General features: G+C 44.0%; 1 protein-coding gene across 1 annotated transcript in view; it reads right to left on the bottom strand.

The window, feature by feature from the left end:
* LRIG1 (leucine rich repeats and immunoglobulin like domains 1) overlaps positions 1–26353 on the bottom strand; it is a 92404-nt gene that overhangs the window by 23001 nt on the left and 43050 nt on the right. Inside the window, exons 4-7 of the mRNA XM_054387592.1 lie at positions 7733–7870; positions 6606–6749; positions 4271–4414; positions 3093–3236 (exon numbers count right to left, since the gene is read on the bottom strand). Of these exons, the coding sequence (XP_054243567.1) occupies positions 3093–3236; positions 4271–4414; positions 6606–6749; positions 7733–7870 (570 nt within the window). The remainder of the gene's footprint in view (positions 1–3092; positions 3237–4270; positions 4415–6605; positions 6750–7732; positions 7871–26353) is intronic.

Raw genomic sequence — 26353 nt, 5'->3', positions numbered from 1 at the left:
AAAAAAAAAAAAACAAACCAAACAAGCACCCAAAAACCCTGTTCAAAAGTAATCCTAAACCTGGCTGAGGGGAAAAAAAAAACTCAAACCAAAAACATTCCTTTTGATTCTACACAGAAGAGTTCCTGCCACAACTGGTGAAGGCATGCTCCCCTCTGTTCGTGCTGACGTCACCTCGAGATGGACAGACAACAGCAGTCTTTAGAGGACTCTTCCAATGCTTGCAACCAGATGGAAGGTTTCAGGAGCTAAAGCACCTGGCAGTGGCTTCCTTCAACATGTAAGGGCTCTGCTTCCTGCCAATGGGACAGGCCAGTTTGCAAAACAGTGTGCTCCTCTCCTCAGCAGTTTGGATTATCTGGGTTGAGGGAAGGCAGCAGGTCTCTGCTGCTCCCCTCAACACTGTCATCTCCCCAGCAGTGAGCAACCACTGGAACTCATGAGCCGCAATGCTTGCCTACACAGCCCTCTTGACCTGGCCAGGCAGTGGGAGCATAGCACACAGAGCCACATGCCAAAAGTGATAGACAAATGGGTTAACCACAAACCTGTTGTGGAGTTGAGGCTCCTGCTGCCAGCCACTTCTGGATCAGCTACATCCAACACTTTTAATCCCCATCCACCAAACCATAGGTAAAAAGTGAAAAGAAAGCCCCAGCTGCCAAGTCATCATTTACCTCTGATGAAATCCTGCGCTCCACTGTGGATTTTTCCATGATGGTGACGCCCTAGCACCTGACTAGTGAATACAATCAGCCCTTTCTCATGTCCCTAACAAGGCAAGAGCTCTCATTCCTTCTTAGCTTTTACATCTAATGAGAGCCTTGGGGGTCATGTTTTCTCCCAACAACTGAAAGAGAGACAACTCATCCTTCAGACGACTGTGTCCTTCCTTGGTGCAGATAAGCAAGAGTCTGACCACCTCTATTTCTTGGACCACAGACTTTAAATTCATTCCCTGTACAACCACAGACAGTGTTTTCTGATGACTGAAACTCAGCAGATTCAGCAATCCTGGAGATAAGCAATGAATGAAACTCAAACATTCAAAGAAGTGCACAGAGACAGGTGTATCTAGCGCTTCCTTTCCTCACCCTTCAATTTCAGAGCAGACCTCTCCTACAAGTACTCTCTGGCTGTGGGAGTTTCAGTCAGGAGTATCTGATGGCTCCCTGCAGCAGCTTTACCCTAAAGGCAACACCTGCCCGTGCTGTGTTGCAGAGATGTGTGCTAACACCCACACAATCACCTCTCGAATCTCAGGTGATGTTGTCTCTGGCCTCACACTCCAGCACAATCCTGTTTGTCAGGCTCAGCACACCCCAGTGGCTCCCACCACCTCACACCACCCAGCACTTTCCAAATCTACCCTGTTCTGCACCAAGGCAAGTGAGTCCTGCACCAGGCTTCTGCAGTTGCTGCTGGAAGGTGGTGACTAAGCTAGGACAGCTCACTCTTAGCACTATCTGGTGGCATAGGAACCCAATCCACAGCTGACAAATAAAGGGCTCAGCATGATGTGCAACCTCCCATCTAAACCTCAAGGGTTTGCAAAGACTGTCAGATAGAAAAGATAAGCACAGTTACCCCCAAAAGACTAGTGACATTCACTCTGCAGGATGTAGATGGGGCTTACCCACCCCACCTGAACCCATGCTGAAAGAAAGCTACAGCAATGGCCCCAGATAATGGGTCCCTGGGAGCAGGAAGCTCCCAGAGCTGTGCTACTACCACAGTGCAGTGATCTGAATGTGTCCATTCTAGGGGATCCAAATGCAAGTGGCTTGGGAAGGTAGACTCCCCTTTTTTGACGTCTCAGATTTAAGCAGACCACAAAGGGAGCACGGTGCCGATTCTGATCTGCTGCCTTGGAAGACTTCTCCATTGACACTATCTTTAACCTAGTAAAATATCACTTGATCTGCACAAGAAGGAACTGTAGCTATCTACAGCACTGTGCCAAGCAAAGAAGCCCTTTAGGCATGGGCATCTTCAGAGCAATTTGAGTAACATATGTATTTAACTAAAATAAATAATAGACTGTTTCCTTGTGCCCTCCAAATCCACATCTGAATGAGTAATTTAGGTTCCACAGAAGATCATGGCTGGTCACTAGGCTAACATGTTCATTCTATAGCTTCTAAACTCATATGAGTGACATGTGTCATACCTACCTGTCTGTTAATCCACATCCCAAAAGTGCAGGTACTCACAGCTAGGTAGACAGATACTGAGCTTTAGTCTGAGTCCTGAGTGAAGCCTCTGAAAGTAGGAAGCTCCCTTACCCTACTGCTTTTTGGTGGATTTGAGAATCACTAACAATGTTTGACAAGAGATTTCCTCCAAGCATCAAACAGAATGAATTCCAGTTCCACTGACCACCTGTGTTAAGTTCCCCAAAGAAAAAAAGTGAATCTTTCCACAGTCCAAGAGGTGACAGCTACTTCTGTACATACTGCAGGTATCCATGTGTATATCTTCAAAAGGGATTAGGCAGTGCCACAGACCCAAAAGACACCCTTCTGGGGCTGTCCTCACCAGCAAGGATTTCCTTCATTTATCAAGGAGACTGCATTCACAGCTGGAAGTCTCAGGAGAGCAAAGTCAATGAATTTACTTTTCACAACTTTCCACAAGGCCCAAAACTCTGTTGGTTAAAAACATGATTGCTCTTTGGAAACACAGAGGATAAAACAAAGCTTCCTTCAGGCTGTACAGTCAGCATATGGGCAAGCCATGCATGTTTTCTACCTAGCTAGCTAAAAAGTGTTGGGAAGCCAGAGACCACAAACTCTCCAGGTCTTTTGGCACGCCGTACTTCTAATGGATTCCAGTCTCTGTTTCTGGTGCAAACTATTTTAATCAGGTGCTCCAAAGGTCTTAATATCTCAAATAATAAGGGCATCACCCAGGAGGCTGCAGTTCCTGCGTTTCTAAAGGCTGATACAGCAGGAGCTGTAAGCCATGTGATGGGGAAAAATCCTCACCGCCCTTTCCTGCCATTGTCTACCATCAAACCTTTCCAACCTTTCCTTCCAACCCCTAACATTCTGTGAAACCTGCCCAATCAACCACAAAAGAAACCAACTTACAGCTCATGCAACTTCTGACAGAAGCTCCAGCCATCGGGGTTGATGCGGGATATGGAGTTGTTACTGAGGTGAAGCTGGTGCAGAGATGAAAGGCCATAGAGAGAGCCACTGTTCACTTCTGTCAGGCTGTTATACTCCAGGTGGCTGTGGAGAAAAATCAGAATGAATTGACAGATAAGCAGCACTGATCAAATGCTGAAGAATTTCCAACAATGACTGAGATTTTAGCCATCCCTACACACCTTTCTACATACTCCTGTGCATGTGTAGGCATTTCTTGTGCAAGTAAAGGACACAAATTCAAGAATGACACAAAGGAAATGCCCAGAATAAGCTGTGACTGCAGCGACACGTTCTGCTGCAAGTAAACTAGGCTTAAACCATCCCATTCAAGTCTGTGTTTGCAGAGTCTCAGTTGTGTGACAGCAGCGTCCAGAAACATGCTGTCTTGATCCCTTCTGACCTTGCAACAACACTTGAAAGCAAACCATGTTGGAAGTTTCAAGCATCTCTCTCTGCAGTGACTATCCAATTTGTTCTCTCCTATGGAAAGAACACATCATTGAGGTAGGCCAGCTTTGTTTCTAGGTACCCCAAAGGGCAGAATAATCAGGTCTGCGACACAGAGATTACATCTATCAGTCAACAAATTTTCAGAGGCCAGATAAGCTTTTACTTAAAGACCAACTGAGATCTTATTGAACATTCAAACTGTCAAACTTTCAAAGGAATACTGCCACAGCTTGGCAAACAGTAAAGCCTGGAAGCTTGTAAAACCTGGTAAAGCAATGAACTTCAGTAAACTGTCAGTTCTTCACCGTGAGGGTGGTGAAACACCAGAACAGGTTGCCCAAAGAGGTAGCGGGAGCCCCATCCCTGGAAGTTTTTAAGGTGAGGCTGGATGTGACTCTGGATGATCTGATCTAGCAGAAAGTGTCCCTGCCCATGTCAGGGGGGTTGGAACTAGATGATCCTTGAGGTCACTTCCAACTCTGACAATTCTGTGATTCTGTGAACTAAGCAGACGCTGCTGTAGCATGGTCGAGTTCTGTGCATGTAGGACTGGCACAGGTGCTCACAGGTCTCTGATGGGAGTCCTTGCTCAAATGCAGAGCAGGACATGACAGCACGTGAAGCCTAGGCTGTTGAAGGGCAAAGAGCCTATTGCTCCGACTTACAGAACTTGCATCTTGGCTAGACCCCAGAAAGCTCCATCAGTCAGCTTGCTTATGTTGTTGCGCTGCAGTTTCAGGACTTCCAAGCTGTCCAGCCCCTGGAACGTCAGCCCTTCAATCAGGCGGAGGCGATTCCGGTTCAGCTCCCTAAAAATCACCAAAGCCATACAAGTGTATTAAACCTCCATCCTTTCTCACAAAGTCATCTGTGCAGCACACAATGGGGACAGCAATGCCAACAACTCCTCCGTCAATGGTTCCCAGGAGACAGCAGAAGCACACCGGAAATTTTCAATCCCAGAGCCAGACAGGGAAGTCAGCTGGGTGCGATCGCTTAAATAAACTCACCCTGGGACAGACTTTCACTACAGAGAAACAGCAGACAATGTGGCAGTCTCTGCTCATCCCTCCTCTCTCTGCATTTCCTTTATGCCATTTATTCTTTTCATCAGTTTCCACACTTCCTCTTCTCTCAAGCAAAGAAACCAATACAGCTAAACATCGGCACTGTTTCCCTTACAACTCATTGTTTTCACAGGATTTGTAACTGCCCTGTAAAACTGTGCTCTGAAAAGAGCAGGGACCCTAAGAACTGTGAGCCCAAGAGGAAATTTTATGGCTAAGTTTGAAAGGAATGCTTTCCATTCCCCTGACAATTTCACATTTTGTTCCTATTCTAAGAAACCAATAGCAAGGCAGTCTCAGTATTTTGTGCATACAAAGACCTCCATCTTGGTTCACTTAATTTCATTCTTCCCCCCTGAGTGGGGAGAGACTCCTAAATTTTGGGAATACCTTTTGTTCTGAGTAGTAACATGAACATCACCAGAGAATGCTTTGCTAGACAGTTTCATGGATTCCTATAGACAGGCATACCAGGTGGAAACCAGTTCCATAAAGTTAGTGGAAAACTTCATTGACACAACACTCTAAAAGCTGAAGACAGAGCTTTTCGAATGGATACCGTTCTGGACACGCAAGACTAATCTTGAGGGAGCTCTCTATTGAAGAAAATGATGGAGGTTGCACCATCAGAACTTGTTTTAGAAAAGATGAGGAAGCTGTAGACACTTTAAGCTTACTTCTTAACTGCCTTAAAAAACAACGCTGAACTTGCACTCCAGTTGAGTGTAATTAAAGTCAAGCAAGCAATTAAAAAGTTTGCAGCCTTAAAGACTCTTGCCTTACTGCACCTCCTAGGCTGTTAGTGAATTACACTTTGCCAGAAAAAGAACTGTACACAAATCCTGTAACACATCAAGTCTGTGTAACTTGCAGTTTATGCATGTTTATCTATAGGGTTAAACAACCAGCTGTGAGACTGTTGTCTAAGAGCACCAATTACTCCAACTCTCAATGAAAACTGTGTTCCTAAACAGAATTGACTCTCATTTTATTAACAGTTTTGCACATGACTCAGACAACCACTTCCAACTGAGAGGCAACAGACTTCTAAGATGCATATGCTATTGTGTCACACTATTCAATCCCAACCCGGCTGTAAATCCTACATGTATGCAAGCGCAAATGCACAACTAATCCTTAGACACATCTTGGTTTAAGTATTTTGTCTCTCAGTCAAGAGGTTCCCATGTAGAGGTGTGAGTTCCAACAGCTTTGGTGGACTTCATCTTAACACACAGAGGTTGACCTTTTGCCTATCAAATTTGATGGGACAACTGCAACAGGCCCCAGGCTGGGCCCATTTCTCCAACAGCAGCAGAAAGGAAAAGCTAAACCATTAGTGCTACTACTTTACACATAAAGCATATTTATAGCTGCAGATGTCTGCATGTCCCCATGCTGCTCCTGCCATAGGGACCCCAGGCAGGACAGCAGTGCTGTGTGTGCTAACTCATCTAGAGTGTTATATTCTCCGCCCAAGTATCACCATGCACTTTAACAACCTTCCATCATTACCTTTTTATTGCCACATCAAGATACCTGTGTGGTCTTGAAAAATTAACATGGGAGCTGAGCTCTGTCACTCACAGCAGAAGCATCTTCCAAACTGCTCTTGCACCACAGACACCAGCAGCATTCAAGGGATTGGATTTATCTTATGTTGTTGAGTGCACAAGATGCTGATGTCTGCTGCAGCATCTCTCCCTTCCCACCTCATCAGGAGACAGCCTGGAAAGCCCACAGTTACAAGACCAAAAATGGATCCTCTCCCAGAGTGTTTCACCAGATGCTGGCAGAGGACTACAGCATCGTGTATTCTAAGTTTTACAGACAGCAGGTGAGGAAGGGTGACATTTGCTGTGTATATCCCCAGGGACATTTTATCTCCATAAAGTGTGGCTGAGCTTAATTAAAAGTGCACATTTCTACTCACAGTTGTATTAGCCTGGGTAGCCTGAATGCCTTGACAGGAAGCTGAGTGATCCTGTTTTTGCTCAGGCGAAGTGTTAGCAGAGACCGTGACAGACTATCAAAAGCACCAGGCTCCAGGGTGCTGATTCTGTTGCTCCCCAGGTAGCTGCAATAAATCAGAGCAGAAAAAAATGAACAGTTCAGTCAGAAATCTCCTTTTATCAGCATTTAGTTGGCCTCTAGACAGGCTGGCGAAATTACAGAGGTGGCTTCAAACCAGTTGGATTTCTGGCTGCACACAGAGCACAGTGCCTTTCCCAGAGCCATGTGACAAACACAGAGAACAGATGCACACCTCCCAGGGGCTCCCTGATACCCTCCTACTTCAGCAAGGCATGCCATTACAGAGTGGAAACCCAGAAATGGAGAATATTCCAATGCAGGATGAGTCTATTCATTCCCCATTTTCCTTTCAGTATCTGTCCCAAGGTTTCTTCTTACTTGGACTCCAGGCTTAGCCACAGAAGCTGAATTTACAGGACAGCAGGCAAACATCACTTTCTTATATCCAGGGGCAGAAATTTAGGTACAAATTTTAACGCAAGCAGATCATCTGCAGCTCTTCAAAGGTACCTAAAACACACATTATTTTATGTTTCCCTGAAGAGGCAAACATCTCTCTTGGGAGGGTGTTGCTCTGCTTTTCTTCAAATAACCAATGAGAGCTTCCAGTAGGCACTTTAATGATGAAATTAGGCATTCTCCCACATACACTCTCAGCACACACACGTCCTACTGGGGAAGAGACACAGATCATCTGCAGACAGTTCCTCTGGTTTCTAGCTGTTAAAGACATCCACACCTGAAGGATACAGGATACCTTTTCTCTTTTGCAGCATTCCTACACAACACAGTAATAGCCTGCATTCTTTACAGATACATCAGAAAGCAAAAAGACAGAACCCAAAAAACAACCTGACAGGAGGAACAACATGCTGCCTTCTAATTCTCACTTGCACTTAAAACCACGAGGAATAACCCCGTATTTTGCATGTTCATTCCCTCTCCTTTTTTTTTTAAAGGAGGGTTGAGGCCCTTTTCTCTGCTGTGGTAACTCAACAAAAGCTGTTCCCAAGAAGAAAAACTCACAGCTCCTTTATGTGCAGTCCCTGTGGAAAGCAGCCGTTTCGGATTTCCGTGATGTCATTGAAACTCAGGTCCAACGTTTCCAGGGTAACGTAGGGCTTCAGTTGACTTGCTTCAATGCTGCGGATCCTGTTGTGATGCCTGAAACAGTCAGGAGGAGAAATGGAGACAATTTACTCCTCTTAGAGAAACAGAAAGAACATCCAAGGCCACAGCAGTCCCGCAGGCTGGCCCCTGAGTTCGTACACTCAGGATTACAGTGCTTCTTCCACAGCTGTCTGAGGAGAAACCCACACCAGGGAACCTTCCCTAATCCCCGTGCTGTTCCGAAGGCTAGAGACTAGCTCACAGATATTTGCAAGCTTCCAGATGCTTTTTCTGGTACAGTACAAGACTTTTCACTTAGAACTATTGACTCAATTTGTTTTTCTTCCAGTAATTTGGGCTCAGTTCCCTACCAGCCTGCACATCCAGGATGGATTCGTTACATGCAAGGACTGTAGAGTTGGATTCTAATCCCACAAGTAGGGAAGGCTGATTGATGGTTTAAGCAACTTGCCACTGTTTTACACAAACTATGGAATTTTCAGAGCAGGAAACAGTAAATAAGATCACAGCAGAAGTTACAAAACGTTGTTTCCTTAATTCCTACAGATTTCTATGAAAGCTTCCAGCTTTGGACTATGTTACAATGATTTGTAATGCACAGAAGTGCTGTGAGAGGGCTTGGAAACGTTTCCTCATCTTTTGCTACCTTTGTCCTACTGCTCAACTGGGACAACTCTGCAGTGCCAGTGCTCTGCCCAAGAAACAACTGCAGGCTCAGACCCTGTGACAGTCACCTGCATCTGCTGTCTGACCAGCACCACTCTGAAAGGTTCAATCACATGCTTTTCTTTAAAGAAGGTGCTACAAGCTGTCCTCAGGGTTTCCACAGCCATCAAACAGTTAAATACCTCTAGACTGAATCTGTACTCAACAAGGTTAAACTAAAAAACCCCTTTGTCCTTTCCTCTGACTCTTTTCTGGCCTGAATCAGTAGAGAACAGCAATCAATTAAAAAAATACATAGTGTATTAGTCACAAGAAGTAGAGCACATGCCTGATGTGCATTTAGACCAGTCACTGGTATTACTGGCAAGGCTGAGGCACTTCCAGAGAAGCTCACCAGACACTTGAGAACTTGCTGAACAATAAGAGATAGGAGAGGGAATTCACACAAGTACTGTGCCTTAATCCAGCAGCTACCCACTGAGTAACCAGGAGGAGACAGCAGCCAGTGAAAGCACTCTTGCATGCAAACCAGCACAGCCCAGCTCTCCCAACAAAGCATCAGCTCTTTGAAACAAAAAACTGACTGATGTCCGACCATTGCCTTCTAAGGCACTGCACTTGATGGGTGTCTAGAAGTTCATGTTCTCCAGCTTCAGACTCACTTCAGGCTCTGCCAGGAGTTCAGACATGCCCTTTTCAAAATAAAACTCTCTCCTCAAAAGAAAATACCAGTAGCACGTGACAGAGACCTGCTCCACATACTGAGATGCACTCATTTACCTTCCCTGTTACTAGCAGCAGATTGTTCCACTACCACATTTCCTGGTGGGAAGAAGATAAAAACTGTAACCCCAGAACAATTTAGTTGCTGGTGACTCACCCTTTAACCAACCAGCTCAAGCCTCTCACTCACACTGGATAAACATTTGCAGAAATGTTGTTCTGACTGAAAAGTTTAAATGTCCCTTTAATTAATTTTGTGCAGGCTCACAAAACATTTAGAACAAATCCTGCACCACTCTACCAGCGTGCTGCTAAGATGATGCAAAAAGGTGTCAAGAAAAATCAAAGGACAGTCAAAACTGATGTCCCTGAGCTGATTATTCCATGGGTTACAGGCACACAGTTCTCTACAACCATAAACTGTAAAAGGCAATGATATGGCTACTAACAAAATAATCAATATTCAGACTGAATTTTCATATCTATGTACACAGTGGAACAGAGGGGTCCAGTGAATTTATACTCTAGTGAGAATGAAAGACAGGAAAATTCACTACACCTAGAATTTTGTTGTCACCACAAATTGAACACATGGAAGATAAGGATTTCTTTTCCCCGAGGGCTAGCTTCTTTTGCAATGAGCTCGTTCATTCATATCAGAATAAGCAAATTCAAAAGCTTCAATCTTTTTTCCTTCCCTCAGAAGAGAGTCTACTAAATGTGTGTGTGACCCCAACTCAGAAAAGGACCTGAACATAGTCATAAGTAAAAGCAAACCTCAAGCATGTTTTCTGGAGCTCTCCTGAAGCAGAAACTGCGAGTTCAACTCTGATCTCATTTAGGCTGTGATGGCTGAGATGAATCTGGCCTTAAATTAACAGGAAATGAAGGCTTGTACAAATGAACGCAGAGAATCCATAAATTACCTGACAATCCCTGTGCAGGGCAGCTAAATCTGCAAGGGACTGAAAGCACAGAGAGATTTTGGACACGAAATGCTCTTCAGAAGCCAATGTTATTTTTTTTTAGTATTAATATTTTTATGCTTTAGTTGCTCAACATATATCTAGCCTGCTTGCCTGCCAGATCTCCCAGCCTGTCCCAGAAGCCAGACTTTGAGAAGGGAAGAAAAGGACAGGAAAGAACTATTTTGTTTGAGCCATGTTAGTAGTTTCCAGGTGACTTCTGTCCATTTGCCTCTTGCTTTTCATGTGCTACAGCTGGCAGATTAGATGGATGCATGGTTTCACACAGGAAAAAAAAACAGGCTCCTTTCTCTCCCTCTCTCTGTCTCCTTCAAACATGGGCTGACTCCAAATGTAACTCTCAGCTCCAAACACCATCCACAGCCAGTCCCAGCTGGGGAATGTCAGACAGTTTGCTGCAAAGCACTGCAGCCTCTCAAAGCCCTGCACTTCAAACAGAACCAGCCCGGCTGACTTTTCCTATACGCAGCATGTGATACGAACGTAACACCGGCCAAACCTTTTACTAGCCTGATTACATTTGATTTTTCATTCTTGCAGTAAGAGCTGGGATATGATTTAACCCCTCCTGTTATTACTTGGATCCCTTCAGCTTGCCTGCCTTTGTTCCTGATCCCATCACCAGAGTGTTTTACAGAAAAAAAAAGACCAGTGACGTTATAGCTTCACCACTCCCCTCCTCAGCAGCGACTGGAAAAGGGCTGGATTTTTCCCAACTAGCTCCTTAGTTTACACTCGCTTGGCTTCAAAGGCGACAGATCAGATTTTAGTACCAATTGCCGAAACCAGGCTTTAAAGCACAAATTATCAGAGCTTCCACAACTGATTTGCCTCCAGGTGTCTTTTCCTCTCCCCACTACTTAGGTATCACAGCCTAGAAACAGCTTTCCCCATCTCACTTCAGCCAGTGTTACCTCAAGAGTATACAATGACAGGGCTTCAGCGTGAGATTGTGCAATTAGAGCCCAGAGTAGGAGCCAAGTCTCCTAGTTTCTATTCCAAGCTCTGGCAAATACTCATCTGCCTTGGGCAAGTTTCTTAACCCTTCTCTACCTCTGGTTTACCAATCTGTGTGTGAATCTAATGCTAGATTAGGATGATGCAGGACTGGCTTCACTGGAATGAAAGCAGCTCAAGTGAAAAAGAAATCCTAAGAACTAAGGAGCCCATCCAAGTCCCTTTGGGCTTGAATATGAGAGGATCTGGCTAAAAAAGTTGAACTTCCCAGTTCACATCCAACCTCATTTCCAGAGACATCCCATTTGCAGCTAACACAGATCTTGAACTGTAACATCTTGGTGCCAAACTAAGGTGACTGCAAGTCAGCAATGGATTACTTTCACACTCTTAGCTGCATACATAGTTCGTGAACGGCAGTTGTTCAGGAACTCCTTCATCCTCAGGTCACCACCAGCTACAGCTGCAAACAGAGTGGAGAGCTGAGGGAAGCCACCCCCCAGCCACCACTACTCAACCCACCCATACCACAGCTCAACACCCTGAGGGAGCACAGCCTCTTAGCTCTTGCACTTTGCAATGCTCATGAACAGATCCCTTAGGATTCCAGGAGATTTGGATTAACCTCCGGCAGCTCTTTGCTGAACCAAGCCTGGGAGGACCACTTCAGGAAGCGAACGCACAACTCTGGGCTGCTGCAAGACAGAAAAACAAGCAAAATGTTGCAGGGAAGCCAAAGCGTGTTTGGGTTTGCTCTAAGCCAGGAGAGAGCCGAAGGGGGTGGCAGGAAAACAACAGGTGGCACAAAGTCAAAAACTTGCAGCATTTCCAGGAATCTCAGCTTGTATTTTAGAGGTAAAACCCAGTGGGTTTCCTCATCCGAAGTGTCTGGGTGAAGGCTCATTTGATAAACAGTCTGTGAAACGTTTTCCACTAGACCTAATAGGAGAAAAATTCACCTTTCCTTTGTGCGGCAAGCCTGTCCTTGGGAGGACGCTAATCAGTTTAATTTAGACCATGGCTTCAAACTACTTGTGTGAAATCGTTGCAGAGAGCAAAGCAAACACCCTCCTTTGTTGTTTGAGCCACACTCACTTCCCCTCAGCAGCTGCCCATTAGAAAGCTGACAGCGGAAAAATCAAAGCAAGCAGACCCTCAGATGGGAATGTACGAGGGGCTTTGGCTGGGCTGATTTAAATACAATCAGCACAAACCCTCCTGCCTTACACAAAGCTTGAATTAAGGCTGCCTTGGCTGCTCAGAGTCTGCAGCGCAAATGTTTGGTGTGAAGTGAGGCTAAAGGCAGAGAAGTCACATGCTTGGCCTTCATGTAGTGTCAGCTTACAGTTGGCTGGGATCACAAAAGAAAAAAAAAGGCAAGCTGTAATGCAGCAAACCTATTAAACCAACACCTGTTATAGGCATCAAAAATAAAACTAAGCTTCAAAAGAGAGGCTCCACACCTTGGGTAGGGTTCTATTAATATGCCAGCACATTTTCAAAATTAGCATATGAGGGAGATCACAAGACTAGAGAGATTAAAAAGTTTAGGGTTTGGTTAATATTTCCATACAGGGAAAGCACTGAAGAAACCAAATACTGGAGCCAGAAAGAGTTATGGCGTTTCCTACTGAAGGCAAGGTTTGGTGTCCAAGACAGACCATGCAAAGACAGCAAGATCAAAGGCACTGTAACAGGAAACAGATCACATACATCAAGACTAACCAATGCCTGGAACTACCTGGCCTTCTCTTCCTTTACCTTCTCAATTCAAAGGCCAAGATCTAATATTGATCCTTCTAGAAACACTGAAGAGGGTTCAAGAAATGACTTCCTAAACTTTCACCTCAGGTGATCTGCCATCTGATTTTTTTCAGCCCAACATTCACTACACCCCCAAAACCCCAATAATTAAAAAATCATCACAGTTTCAGAGAAGAATGCAACGCCTGAGCAATTGGATGAAGGGGAACTGACAATGTGCTGGATGAGTTTGTGTTTACAACAGCAGCAACAGAAATGTTTGCTCTGGTCACCGTATTACAATCAGCAAATGAAGACCTGTCACAAGTGATTCTTACTAACGTTGTGGAAAGAAGGAAAGATGAGAATCCTATTGGGACCTGGACATCAGCTTTCACTCAAAGTTCATACAATTTATCAGTGCAGACTTTCTTATGTCATTTTAACATTCTACTCATAAGGGGTTTTTTCGTTTGGTGGTTTTTTTTTTGCTTCCAAAGAATTTTAATTCAAAAAAAATTCCTTCTTGAGCTGCTTAGAGCAGTGAAGCAATCTCGGCAGCAGAAGATGAAGTAAACGTGCAGGTGACATGATGGAAATCTGTGGAACACCGTCTGCTAGCCCTTTGCACGAGACCTTCCCTGAAAGACTTGAGGCTGCCCGAAGAGCATAAGGCCTCATGCTTCCCAGCTGCTCCAGGAAAAGCCCCACGAGCTGCCTGACACTTTGCACTGTCACATCAGCCTTGCCAGGACAATCCATGAGGCTAAAGACTTTGCACCGTTACACAAACGTACGTTTTCACTCAACACAAGACACGCTGTGTTTGCTTATGGGAACAGCCCCGCTGTCCTTTCTGAGTAAGGCTGCATGGGTTACTGTCCAGGCAGGAAGCAAGGATGCATGGAAGCAGCCCCCACTTTTCTCAGATGCTCTGAATCACTCCTTCCCTGAGGAATCCTGGCGAATTCCCAGGCTGCTACAGATAGGGCTCTGTTTGTTCAGGTGCTGGTGGCATGCACAAGAGCGGAGCAGTGGCAGGCCAGGCAGTCACTGCAGTTTAGGGTCAGCTGCAAAAAAACAAAGTACAAAAAAACCCCTTGCATAATTTTCACAGGCCTCCTAAATTTCCTTTAAGGGTTTACATGCTCTGTCTGAGGGTCTATCTTAGGATCTTCCCACTCCCTAGCACTTCCTCAAGAAAAGGGAACAAAATCTGTGACAGTTTAATACCATTTTTCACTTCAAATCATCATGAATATGCATAAAATGAGAACAGGCTGACAAAGCTATTCCAACTATATCAGACTATGGCAGAAAGTTTAAAGACATTTCTGTCTGCTGTACAACAGCTTCAAAACAGATCTATTTCAGGGGGCTTTCATTCATCAGGGTATGTTCTCTTGTGTGGGTGGTTTAAGACGGGCAAGCACGAAGCAAACCACCCACAGTGATATGCAGGCTGTGACAGACAGGAGGGGTCAAAAAACAGTGTCTTTCTTTTTAAAGAGGGGGAGGTAGGGAAAAAATGCAACCCTTCACAGTGAAGTGACTGCATCCCTGTTCCAGGTGATGGATGTTTACAGTCAGAAAGCAGTCCGGGTGATGAGATTTGCTAACTGATCCCTTTGGACCTGGAGCTGTAGCCACCTGCAAGACAAGTCGGTGACACTGCAAACAGCTGTGTTACAAACTCCTTATTTCCACAAGCAAACTATTACTCAGACAAATAGTTCCACTGCAGTCAGCAGGACTATTCATGTGAGATCAGAGTGACTCAAGAGCTATGTTTTCACTGCGTGTTAAGGGCTACTCTGTGGCCACCCACAGGACCAAACATCTGCCTTTCACACCAATGGTCTAGAACCATTGACCTTGGTGCAGTCCAAGTGTGGCCTCAGAGCATCTTTGGGTCCCAAGGACCTGACCATGGGCAGAGCTGTGGGGCATGCTCTCACGGCTCTTTCATAAAGCAGCCAGATGGGTGAGAGTTCATGAGCTAAACACAGGCAAGGGCCTGGATTTGATGAACATTGACTAAAGGCTTTTACTGGGTTCAGGATGAACTGCATGTAGGAAAGCCTTTCTTCTAAGGTAACCAAAAGCACCATATCCAGTGAGACATGTGTTCTCCTAGGTTATTCCTGCACTAGCAATGCTTATGCAAACTTTCTGACTTTAGATGACCTTATGACTGGAGTATTGCAATGAATGGCTATAAGCTCCCACTTTGATCTGCATTTACTCTCACCTCTTCTGATTTGCCACCATGATTTTGGATATTTTTCACAGTATGCAATTTCCAAAGCCTCTGGTTATTCAAGTCCACTAACAGCAAAACGTGTGGGACAGGCAGGACCAGGAGTTAGCCATCTTTAAAACAGAGGCTGTCTTACCTCTTGAGCAGATTACACAATCTGTTATGACATGAAAGCAAATTAAGATTCCTGAAGCTGAGACATTCTGGTATGGGCACAGTCTCTCATCAGGGTGGTTCCACGAGTACCAAAGTTTCTGCTCTCCTGGTTACACTGGATGTTTTGTGAATGAAGTCTGTACTCTGCAGAGGCTTTTTAACTGATGTATTCACAAAGGGCATAGAGCCATTAAAAAGGCTGTGCAAAGCATCTTTCATTGCCTGCCACAGCTTCCCCACAAGGAGCTTTCCTGAACTTTCATGAACTTGATACCAGAGCACAACCTCATCTTCCTGTGTGCAGCTCCACCTCAAAATATCTCATTTGTCCTCAATGTGTGCATCACTTGGTGGTAAGTGCAGGCATGGCATGATGCACCTGATAGCACTGGGGCCAAGGATCTTAAACAAGGGCTGCCCAACTTGTAATACTTAAGAACACTCATAGCTGTGCTAGTCTTTCACCCCTTTCTGAGTGACACTCAGTGCTCTTTTCACTGTCCCATCTTCTTGCATTCCCTAACCTGAGTCTGGAGCTGGTACTGAAAAAGGCTGTAAAGGAGAGGAGAAGCTCTGCTGTGTGCTGAACTCTGGTAGGAAGAAGAACCATCACATAGGAATAAAAGGGAGAGAGTCAAAAAGTTGTCATGCGTTGAGTTGAATCTGCTGCCGATACTCAATAGCATGCATGCCAGCTGCAAAGTTAAAGTGCTGGTGGGAGCAAGTATCATAGTTCAAGATTGTAACTGTGTGTTGCAGCATTGCCAGTAAAACTCTATCTCAACCTAGAAGTTTGTGTTACTTTCCCTCCTCTCTGTGTGCTGTGTTAACCCAGAACAAAGGTAAATGGCAGTTTTCATACAAGACGACAAGAAACCACATGGCTCTGCACCAGCTGTCTGAATGGGGCTGTGGGACTCAGCAGAACCTCTCTGAAGGAAGGGCTGCATCAGAATTTGAAAGGGATTATTCAGGTGCTGACAGAAGACAGGTCTCTCTATGTTCTTCTATGTCTTTGGTTTGCTACTCTCTTGCTCTGTCACTGGTTTTTCTTGCACTTTTACCTTAAAGGCTTTCTTCCGCTGCTGCTATGTGCCAGCCAAACTCAATTTTCTATCACAAATTAAACACATAAGGCAGTCATTGAAGCCAAGAAAGAGCCTTGCTTCACTCCCACCAGTTTGCTGCTCTGATGAGTTTTTGCTCCTCATGCTTGCAGAGCACCCAGCATAAGCAGCCACTTCACAAGAGGGTTACTGTCCAGCCCCCTCCACATCCTTATCACTGGCCTCAAAGATGAGTTAGGTTTGGGACAACTAAGAATCAGATCCAGCCTAGGGCAGAGGCTGGGACAGCACCCCTGTCCCATTCCCAGCCAGTCTTCATTTTCAGCACAAGCAATTTTTGTGCTTCTAATCAAAAAGGGCAGCATTTTCGTTTGAAAGCCAGTAGGGTCCAGGATGACATGGCAGGTAGGCACTTTTATCCTTAAATCCTGATACTGATTTTAGTTTTTGTAATAAATGGATCAAAGTAAAGAGAATCCACCACAGCCTAGTGATTGCATGTGTTTGGTGGGTGGCTTTGTTTTGCTTTTGTCTCTCCTCAGAAGTGAGGAAGGGAAAATACACAAGTGGAGAAGAAATTTAAGTGTAACTCAAATGTAATGACTCTGCCCATGATGCTGTGACATTAATCCAAACTGTAATTGTGAGCAGATTTCTTGCTAATAGATACAGTTTGTGCCTGAAAGCCATGATGTGACACAGGAGTTTTGCCCACCTTTGACAGGAGCACGATAAAAACAGTGGATTTAACTATACAGGAGCTCTGTGACTCTTATGCTAAGGCAGGTAAATAAAGGATAATGCACTTGAATTGTCTGCTCTCCATCAAACTCTCCAAGTCTCCTGAGATTTGCAGCACAACTTGCTAAAATATTTGCCCCTTGAAGAAAGCAGCAGTTGGAGGAACATGTTTTTGACTAGCCAGTCAAGCTCCTGTTAACACTTTAGAGATGTAGATAAGCTGTCTGGTTAGTCTATTCCAACATGACACACACTTGTGCTCTGTTGACAGGGCTTATCTGTCTTGTCAGCAAGGTCACCAGAACAGGGGTAGCCTCTGGGCAGAGTTCGCTGTGAGCTCTGCTTGGCTGAGATTCAGCCTGCAAGAAGGAGTAGCTCCCATGTGGAAGAGCAATGGTCAAGTCAACAAAGAGAAGAGTTCTTCTTCAAAAGACTAGGCACCCTGTTGTTAAAGTATGGCAAGTAAGAAGGATGGCTTTGGGAAACTGCAGAACAAGATACCAAAAGATCCAGGGAACAAAATTTGAGCTCTGAAATAGACCTGCTGTTGTACTATGCCAAGCTGGTATAAAATATACTATCCACTCAAGCTCCTCTATAGCTGATCTTGTAAAATCAGTGGCAACCATTTACCACCATTTAGCCAGTAAGTTCTTCAAGCTTCTTTAATAAAGCCATTTACTACTTCAACTGCTCTTACTCTGAAAGAGAGAACAGCTGTCTCAAGAACATAATCTGGAGGGGGGAAAACCCAACCCAAAACCATCTTCAATAAGATCACCAAAAGGTGTTTCTCTTTCAGGTATCTGGAAAATTACAAAAGTCCAATCCCTTTCCCTGGTTGTTCATGCTAAACACCTTTCTGTTCAGCAACTCCTTCAGCAATGTACAGATTGGACAGGAGAAGATATTTGAAGTCTAAAATCAATGAGCCATGCCATCAATTGCTTATTCTTCCCCTCTCCCCAACTTACTCTGAGTGCTGACCACTAAACCAGTTGTCTTTTCACTCATACCCCCCTACACTCCTTTTTCATTTTCCAGCCACCTTTGCTATTTTCCCTGATGTACAATTGAACATTAAATGGTTTGACAGGCAGAACATGTACTCACCCAACCACTTATTCCCAATCAATATTCATGTGGAATTCCTGTTAACAAGCAAGAGTTATGCACACACAGGGAAGGGAAGGTGGCTTCTTAAGTGATAACTTCATCTAGAAGTTTAACTGATCACCTTCTCATCTACCTTAACCAGCAATCAAATTTTTCACCCCATAAACCTCCATCAGGGCTGGTTTCACAAGCGTAAGAACTTAACTTCTGCTATGAACTCTATTGTTCATCTCTGCAGTTAATTAGAGGATTTAATATGGGATAACAATAAATCAGCACACAAGCAGCTCATATTCAGTTAAAAATGAATTTTATTGAGATTTTTTTGGCTAATCCTTTCTACCCTAGACATGGCAGGATCTCATTTTAGTGAGCACTGTTTACACTAGAAGCATCTCCTTATGAAGAGAGACTGAGAGATGTGGGGCTGCTTAGTCTTGAGAAGACAGAGGGGATCTGATCAATGTCTACAAATATCTGAGGGGTGGGTGTCAAGTGGATGGGGCCAGGCTCTTTTCAGTGGCACACAGATATAGGACAAGGAACAAAGGATGCAAACTTGAACATAGAAGGTATCATGTTAACATGAGGAGAAACTTCTTTACGGTGAGAGTGACAGAGCCCTGGAACAGGCTGCCCAGGGAGGTTGTGGAGTCTCCTTCTCAGGCGACTTTCAAAACCTGCCTGGATGCATTCTTGTGCAGACTACCCTAGGTGATCCTGCTTTGGCAGGGGGGTTGGACTCTGGAGGTCCCTTCCAACCTCTAACATTCTGTGATTCTTTACCCTCAATTACACAATGTTTCTAACAGTGCCAGCAGAAGCAACGATGGAAGTGCTAAGCATCATACGGAGCAGAAGGTAAATGGCAATACTGATGTTTTGTTCACCAGGCTTTGAACCACATGGGCAGGATTTTTTTTTAACACCTCTGCTGAAACAGTTTTAGCCTTGCAGAGAAACTAACACACTGCCTGTTCTCAAGCCTTCCAGGGCACTTGTAGGTAAACCAAATAAAAAGATTTTGAAAGTGCCATATGGCACCATACTTGAAAATAAGCTGAAATACATCAATTCTACCCCCAGCCCTGTTCTTACTCCTCACTAGGCAACTAACTGATGCTCTGAGCAAGCACTAGTCCAGCAATCAAGACAAACTGATGACTGATAATGAGAACTGAGCAATCTCAGTAGGTAGGAGAACACAGAAACAGTAAAATTTTCTGGTAGTCTCCTGATCTGGTGCAGTTTTTGTTTAAAAACTGAATCAGCCAATCTTTCAGTGAGAAAAAATGAGTAGAGAATTCTATCAGAAATAACTTGCTTTATTGCAGCTGCAATTCTGCTTTTACTCATCCCTGAGCAAAACTAAATTCCCATTACTCGCTGTTTTTAGGCAGGAAACTCAAATGTGCTAAAAAAAAAAAAAAAATCTTTCAACTCAGCAAGTTATTTATGGTTGAAATCTGCTCAGCCTGTGAAGGCTAACAAAGGAACTGCTTTTGTAGAAATGCTTTATTTGCCATATGCCATTCAAAGAGACAGTCAATCTACCACAGATATTAATAGTAGCAAGATTGGGCTATTCTAAGGCTCAAATATGAGGCTGTTTTTCATATTGACCTTAATAAAAGATCATGGTCTCAAGTGACCCTAACAACTAATCTAGGTTTGATCCGCTGAGGGACAGAACTTGGAAACCATCTTGTGCATTGTACACGAGGTACACCTGCCCTTGGACAACACATCAGATGCTGCTTTACATTCATGAGTTACACCTCCCCTGGGGCAATACCTGCTCTTCAGTTTGGAGGAAGCAGGCCTACCCAAACAGGAATTTACTTGCCCTTGAGACATAATACATATGGAAGACACACAAAAGTGAGACCTAAAAATTTATATTGTTCCAGTATTCCAACTCCTGATCTTGTGTTCCATCTTACAAGATCACTTGTGTCCCCCTCCTTCTTCCAGAACAAATACTAACCCAGCATGGCCTGCTAAGGAGCACACAGATGTCAGAGCAGACCTAGCCCAGGTCAAAGCAATTCTTTACTTGCAGAAGCAGCTGCCATGACTTCATGAATTGGTCATCCTCACTAGTATATATATAATAAAGTAGCCTCAAGGGGTAATGGGTATACCATGAGCTGCCACCAACTTTCACTACTTTTTCCCTCTGTTTGTGCCCAGATTGCTTTTTGATGCTCTTTTGTTGAGTCTGAGGACTATGTGCTTTACTGCTGTTGCTTTTCTAGAAGAAATGATTACTCATTTCCCTGGAATAGCCTCAGATCCTTTGCCATTTCCATGCACTCACATTATATCTGAAAGCTCAAAGAGGATATGCAAATGATTAGAACAGTTCCAACAGCTCAACAGAGAAGTCAAAACAGTGTCTCTTCTGATGCTTGGGAGTACATGATTAAGGAGAATTTCCTCCACTGGGAAAGGCTCTTGCAATCTTTGGCCTCAAAAACTAGCAGACTTTACACACCAGAGCCTTACTATGAACTCAGAGACAAATAGAGAGATGGGTTTCAGAAAATCTTATGCCTATACATTGCTTGCATACTGAACAGCACAACTGCCAGCATTCTTATTCACCTTTCCACATCAGTATGTTGCATTAAAAACCAGAAGCTGAGCAGGGTAGCCGGTAGCACAGACCAAATCCTCAGAACTCTCACTCCAGTGTCTGAGGGGAATTTTCCAAGTAAACACTGGAGATTTGTTCCCTGTAGACAACACACCAAGTAAGGACTGATGCGAGCAGGGGTTGGGGGTGAATCTGCTCCCACTGATGGATCCACACCTGCACACACCACCACTGCCTTACTTAGTCATTACTAGCGTGGCAGGCAGCGTGGTTTTCCAAGCTGCCCAAGACACATCCCGCACACAGGCAGAGCCTGCTGACTTCAACCAGACTCTGCACGTGGCTGCATCTGAGTCATCTGGATTTTGTGCTTATGAGTACAAAACTGCTTGCTGTGCCCCAGATGGAATTAACAGAGTATTTGCCTTATTTCTAATTGTTAGATCATCCTCTTTTAACTCCAACCACTATGACTTGAGACTCTTGGGGGTCAAGGCAATTGTTTTGTTTGTACAGCCATTAGCACAGCAGGATCCCAGGCCACAAATGCCCTCCAAAGCTACGTTGATGCTATCACATTACCTCAAACCTCAATTCTTCATTTAAGCTCAAACTTCACAACCATCAACACCGCCTACACAGAGGTTTATACCCTGGCCTAGTCAGGAACATGAAGTGAGCTTGCAGTTCATATAGAGACCAGTTCAGGCTTGAGCTGTGCTCTATGAACAATTTTGAGCTCTTTCCTCTAACCAGGGTCACCCAGAGCCATTGCCACAGGCAGGAACCGAAGGTGCAAGTCTCCTGATACTTGGCCAAATTGTCACCGCCTTAACTAGAAAAGCAAAGACAAACTGGAGTCACATCTCAACACCATCACCCCAGCTCCCAGGAAAAGTCTGTAGAAATGAAGGAGGATTTGCTAAAAATCACACTTGGATCAACAGAGTACAGAGACCGCTGGCATTGCTTTCTCTAACACAGAAGCAATGCTAACTCAACTGCTAACTCAATCTTGGGTGAAAGCAAAACAGGAGTTCAGAGAATCTAATGGACCACTTGGATCTTTAGAAAGGCCCTGCAAACCCTATTTGACAATGCTAGTGCAAACAGCACTAAAATAAGTTTGTTTTCCCAAGAAAGCAGCATGAGGCAACAGCTCCAGGATAAGGCTCAATAGTATGATCCAGCCTCTGCCACATCCAAGACCAGTCAACTTTAATCTAATGCAAAGGTCTAATGAGGTACAACAAAAATGAAAGCCAAAGTCAGACAAGAAACTAGGACCACGTTACTAACAATCTCAGTAACTTCAAATTCTAATGAAATCTCCAACACACAAAAAGTTTTCCAAGAAGCCATGCAATTCAAAAAGAAACATTACTCCTGATGCAGAAATAACTGACTGCAGACTTTGACCTGTCTTACCCCAAATATCCAGAAGGAATACTGTAGAGTACCCTCTTTTTCATGAGGACCATGCTGCTCCAACTGGCATCTGAGCTCACCAGTCCTTTCAAGAAGGCCTAGCATGCTCCCTGCCACTCCCAGTTTCTATTTTTCCATGTATTTAGCTTTCAAATTTTACATGATATATTTTGCCTGTGGCACAGTAGATTACTTACCCTTCTCCTATTAGCCCTCTCTGTTTAATTACAGTTTAATGTGAATTGATCTTTACATTAATGAGCCTGTAAAGAAGATTGATTTTCTTCAAGAGACTTTTATGCTCAGTTTGGCAGCAGAGCAGTCCTATTGATTTCGCTTTCCCCAGTAAATACACTGCAGTGTCATTGCATCCTCTGTGAATCAGCTAATCCTATTTCACACTCTTGTGCTCCAAAAAATCCCTCTTCTGACTTCCTTGTTATCTGTGCTTACTCAGAGCAAGATCACGGAGTCAAACTATCTCAAACAGCTTTCACTGTAGCCAACATACAGCTGACTGCCATGGCTCATTATCCCCTTTGTTCCTAAATGGTTGAGGGCTTAAAAGACTTACAGTGAAAAAACCCCCAAAAGTTATTTTTAAGTGGTTAATCTGTTAACTTCCTTAATTCCTAGTCAGCTAAGGCTGTGGCACAGTGGGCTCTGTTCACTATGTTTGCTTCAGAGGTCTGGTTAGCAGGCTCTCCACTGAGCTCTACAGTTGTCTAATGGCCTGTGTGAGCACACTTGCATCAGCAAATGCTGACTGAATCAGGTTGGCCACATAGAAGCCAGAGCAGAGAGAAAGGATCCACCTCCACCATCCCATGCAAGCATCCCAAAAGCCCTCCAGGATGCATTTACCCACATACAGCTAAGATGAAGCAGTGGCAGACAGATCCCAGAGTAAGGGCTGAGCTTGAGCGTGCACAGGGGATTTGCCGGAAACCTGTACTAACAGACCAACGCAGAGCAGATTGCAGCTCAGGTCCTCCTCTTACCTGGCAAGCTAAGCAAGGGTAAGAGATGCTCCATGCAAGTTACTGAGGAAGCTGGATATAAACAGACTCAGTTCTGCTGCAAATCATTGTTTTCTACCATCCTCCCCTTCCCCACTAGATCAGGTAACAGTCTTCTTGAGAGCCTACAGAGTTAACACGCTTTGAGTTGCAGCAGAACATTGGGAAGGGAAATCCTCAGCCAAGAGCTTGTCAGAGAAAACATCCTGCCATCAACTCCCAAACGTCCAAGTCTAGGAACTGTAGCTAAATTACAAATGCTGTGGGAATTTCAGGCAAGATTCTCCTCTCAGCTTCTCCGAGGTAATTTCAGAATGGATCCAGATTTAGTCTCTCCCCCTCCCAGCTGAATTTCCTGGCTTTTGTTTGCACTAACAGATGTTTGCATTTAATGTCTGACTTTATTTGGTAACCCCTACATAGATTATTTTTCCCTTCTGTTCTATTAAAAGCCTTATCAAGTCCCTCATGTTTGCTCTTGTTGAGATGAACGACTTTGGCAGTATTTTCAACGTGCAAGGCAAACACACCGACTCTTCAAGGAGTAATTAAACTGAACTAAACTTCATGGCAGTATATTAGGGCATAGCACATTTGATACTTATGTTGTGCCTGCAACCATCTGCAGCCTGAAGGATCCAAAGATTTGCAGAAAGCCTTGAGAATTCTCTCTCCAACAGATTCCCACATGTTTATAAATATATATACACACACAACTGGCCCACGGTTCACACATGTGGGGTCAAGCAGGTTTTGAGTGATGGAAACAGGTATGGGAAACCTAAAAGAGGGAATTCAAAGCAATCATTCGAAAAAAAAAAAAAAAGAAAAAACTTCATGGAAAATTTGAGTTTGGCAGTATGGCAGATTTCTTCCATATCCAAAAAGAGGAAAAAAAAAAATCTCCTCGTCAATTTGAGAAGGAGATGAAGTAACTCATTCTAAAGGGCTGTTCTGAGCAACAAACACACAGCCTTTGCTTTTAGAATACATTCACAGGCCTTTGGAAATACTTAACCACATGCAATATACAAAACTTACTTCAGAGGTTTGTGAGGTAAACACACTTCACACATTTCTAAACACTGGGGGGGAAAAGGAAGTGTATTTATTTTTCTTTAGCAGCAAGAATACACTGTAACACTACGTACTTAAACATAAACCAATTTGTCAGTACACAGTCTTCACTATGAGTCTTCACCCTAGATTTGGGTTGGCAGCCTCCCCAATTATTATTTCACAGATTTGCAGGCAAGAAGAAACCAGTATGACCATATAAAATTGACTCCTTACATCACACAATGCCAAAGAACTTTACTCAATTTGCATACCAAGTCCATTAACTGGGAGTTGAACTATAGGACCACCTTTTAGAAAGCCATCCAACTGATTTAAGGGCTCCCAAGAATGGAGAAAGCCTCACTTCCTCAGAAAATCATTCCAGTGTGAGTTAGCCAGCAACAACGATTAAAGAAGGTATTTTAAAACATCTTTCACATTATTTTTACCTCTGATAAAACTTAAAAGGAAATGCAAGGAGGGGGAAAGCAGCATTCTCTAGAACAAGCTCAGCAAAGAAATCCTTCTTGCAGAGATACGACAGCAGCATTAGAAATCCCACTATCAGTTATTTATATGTAGCAGCTGAGGAAAGCAATACAGATTTCTAGAAAGTGATACTGAGTAGGTCTGTTTAGAATACTGTTCTTTTATCATTTCGCTTTTTACCTTCCCCTTCCTTCTGCACCACTCTGAAATGTCAGAGCAGCTGTAAATCTACTGCCCTTCTAACAGGCCACATACCTCCTTTCCAAACTGCTTATTTCATTTCACAAGTGGAAAAGAAGCAAAACGAAACACCAAACCCAAGAAAACTAAAGCTCCAGCAATTTGGTTCTTTGCCAAAGGCTAAATTAACAGCAAAACAACAACAGGGGCTTGTGAAACTCACATCATTTATAGACCTTGTGCAAAAGAAAGGTCGATTTGGGGGGCCAAAAACTATATCCTAGATGGTAAATTGTATGCAAGCTTTCCACCCATAAATCAGGTTTCTGGAGGATTTCTGAATCCCAGTGCATAAACATGCTGTGTTATGTGGCAGCCTGATGGGTCTCCCACGTCAGAGGATCGTGCCTTAAACAAGGGACACTGCTTAGAGGGACTTAGGGGGAGTCTGCTCTGCAGACAGCAGGCCCCAAATCATGCATCCAGACTTCACATGCGGTCGATCAAGCAGGGGGAGGCTGCAGCATGAGGCAAAACCCAAGTAAGCTAGTTTTACATCAACTGCATGTGACATCTGACATGTCTGATAACTGCCAAGACACAAGCCACCCCACTCCCCCTACACCCAGGAGGTGAAGTGGTTACTTACACACTTCACAGAGACGCTTGCTAGATCCAGCACTGGTAATAGTGGAGGAGCACTTTGGCTCTTCATAACCTCTACAGGAACACAGTATACACTAGACACAGATGAAAAGCACTGTATCTTAAAACAAAGCTAAACCTCACTGCAAGCCAGGAGTGAGATACAGACAGCAATTTGAAGCTAAGACCTCTAAACTGAATTAAGACAGTGAAGGAGGAGTTCTGCTTTGCATATTTTCACACTGCCTAATGGAAGAGCAGGCACAGAGCCAGTTCGTTTCACCCAACTCTGTCATTGATTTAAGTAATAGGAATGTACTTTCAGTCAACAGATCAAGGTTGTCTTGAAGTTGGAACCTTTTGAGCATGACAGGCCAGCCACCTGGTGGTATGGACATAGGCATTTTACACTACAAGCAGCAGCAAATCCATGGCAAATATGGACACTTGTCTCAAGGGTATGCTGCAAGGTCATGCATGCTGGAAGTCACCGCTCAAACTGTTCAAAGCACTTTGCTGGAGTCTGTATGAACTATAACCACTTCCCCTTCCCAGGAACCTTGGAGGTATCATGCATACCTCAGCAAATTTCCTTCTCAGTGTGCATTACAAGCAGACATGAGCAAAAATAATTTCTGAAGGTACTAAGAAGTTCGATATTATGAAGTCTTTAATCCCTTCA

Source organism: Indicator indicator, chromosome 15 (genome assembly GCF_027791375.1).
Source record: "Indicator indicator isolate 239-I01 chromosome 15, UM_Iind_1.1, whole genome shotgun sequence".
Lineage (NCBI taxonomy): Eukaryota > Metazoa > Chordata > Aves > Piciformes > Indicatoridae > Indicator > Indicator indicator.
The sequence above is the reverse complement of the archived record's forward strand: the minus strand, read 5'-3'. Positions and strand labels throughout refer to the sequence as shown.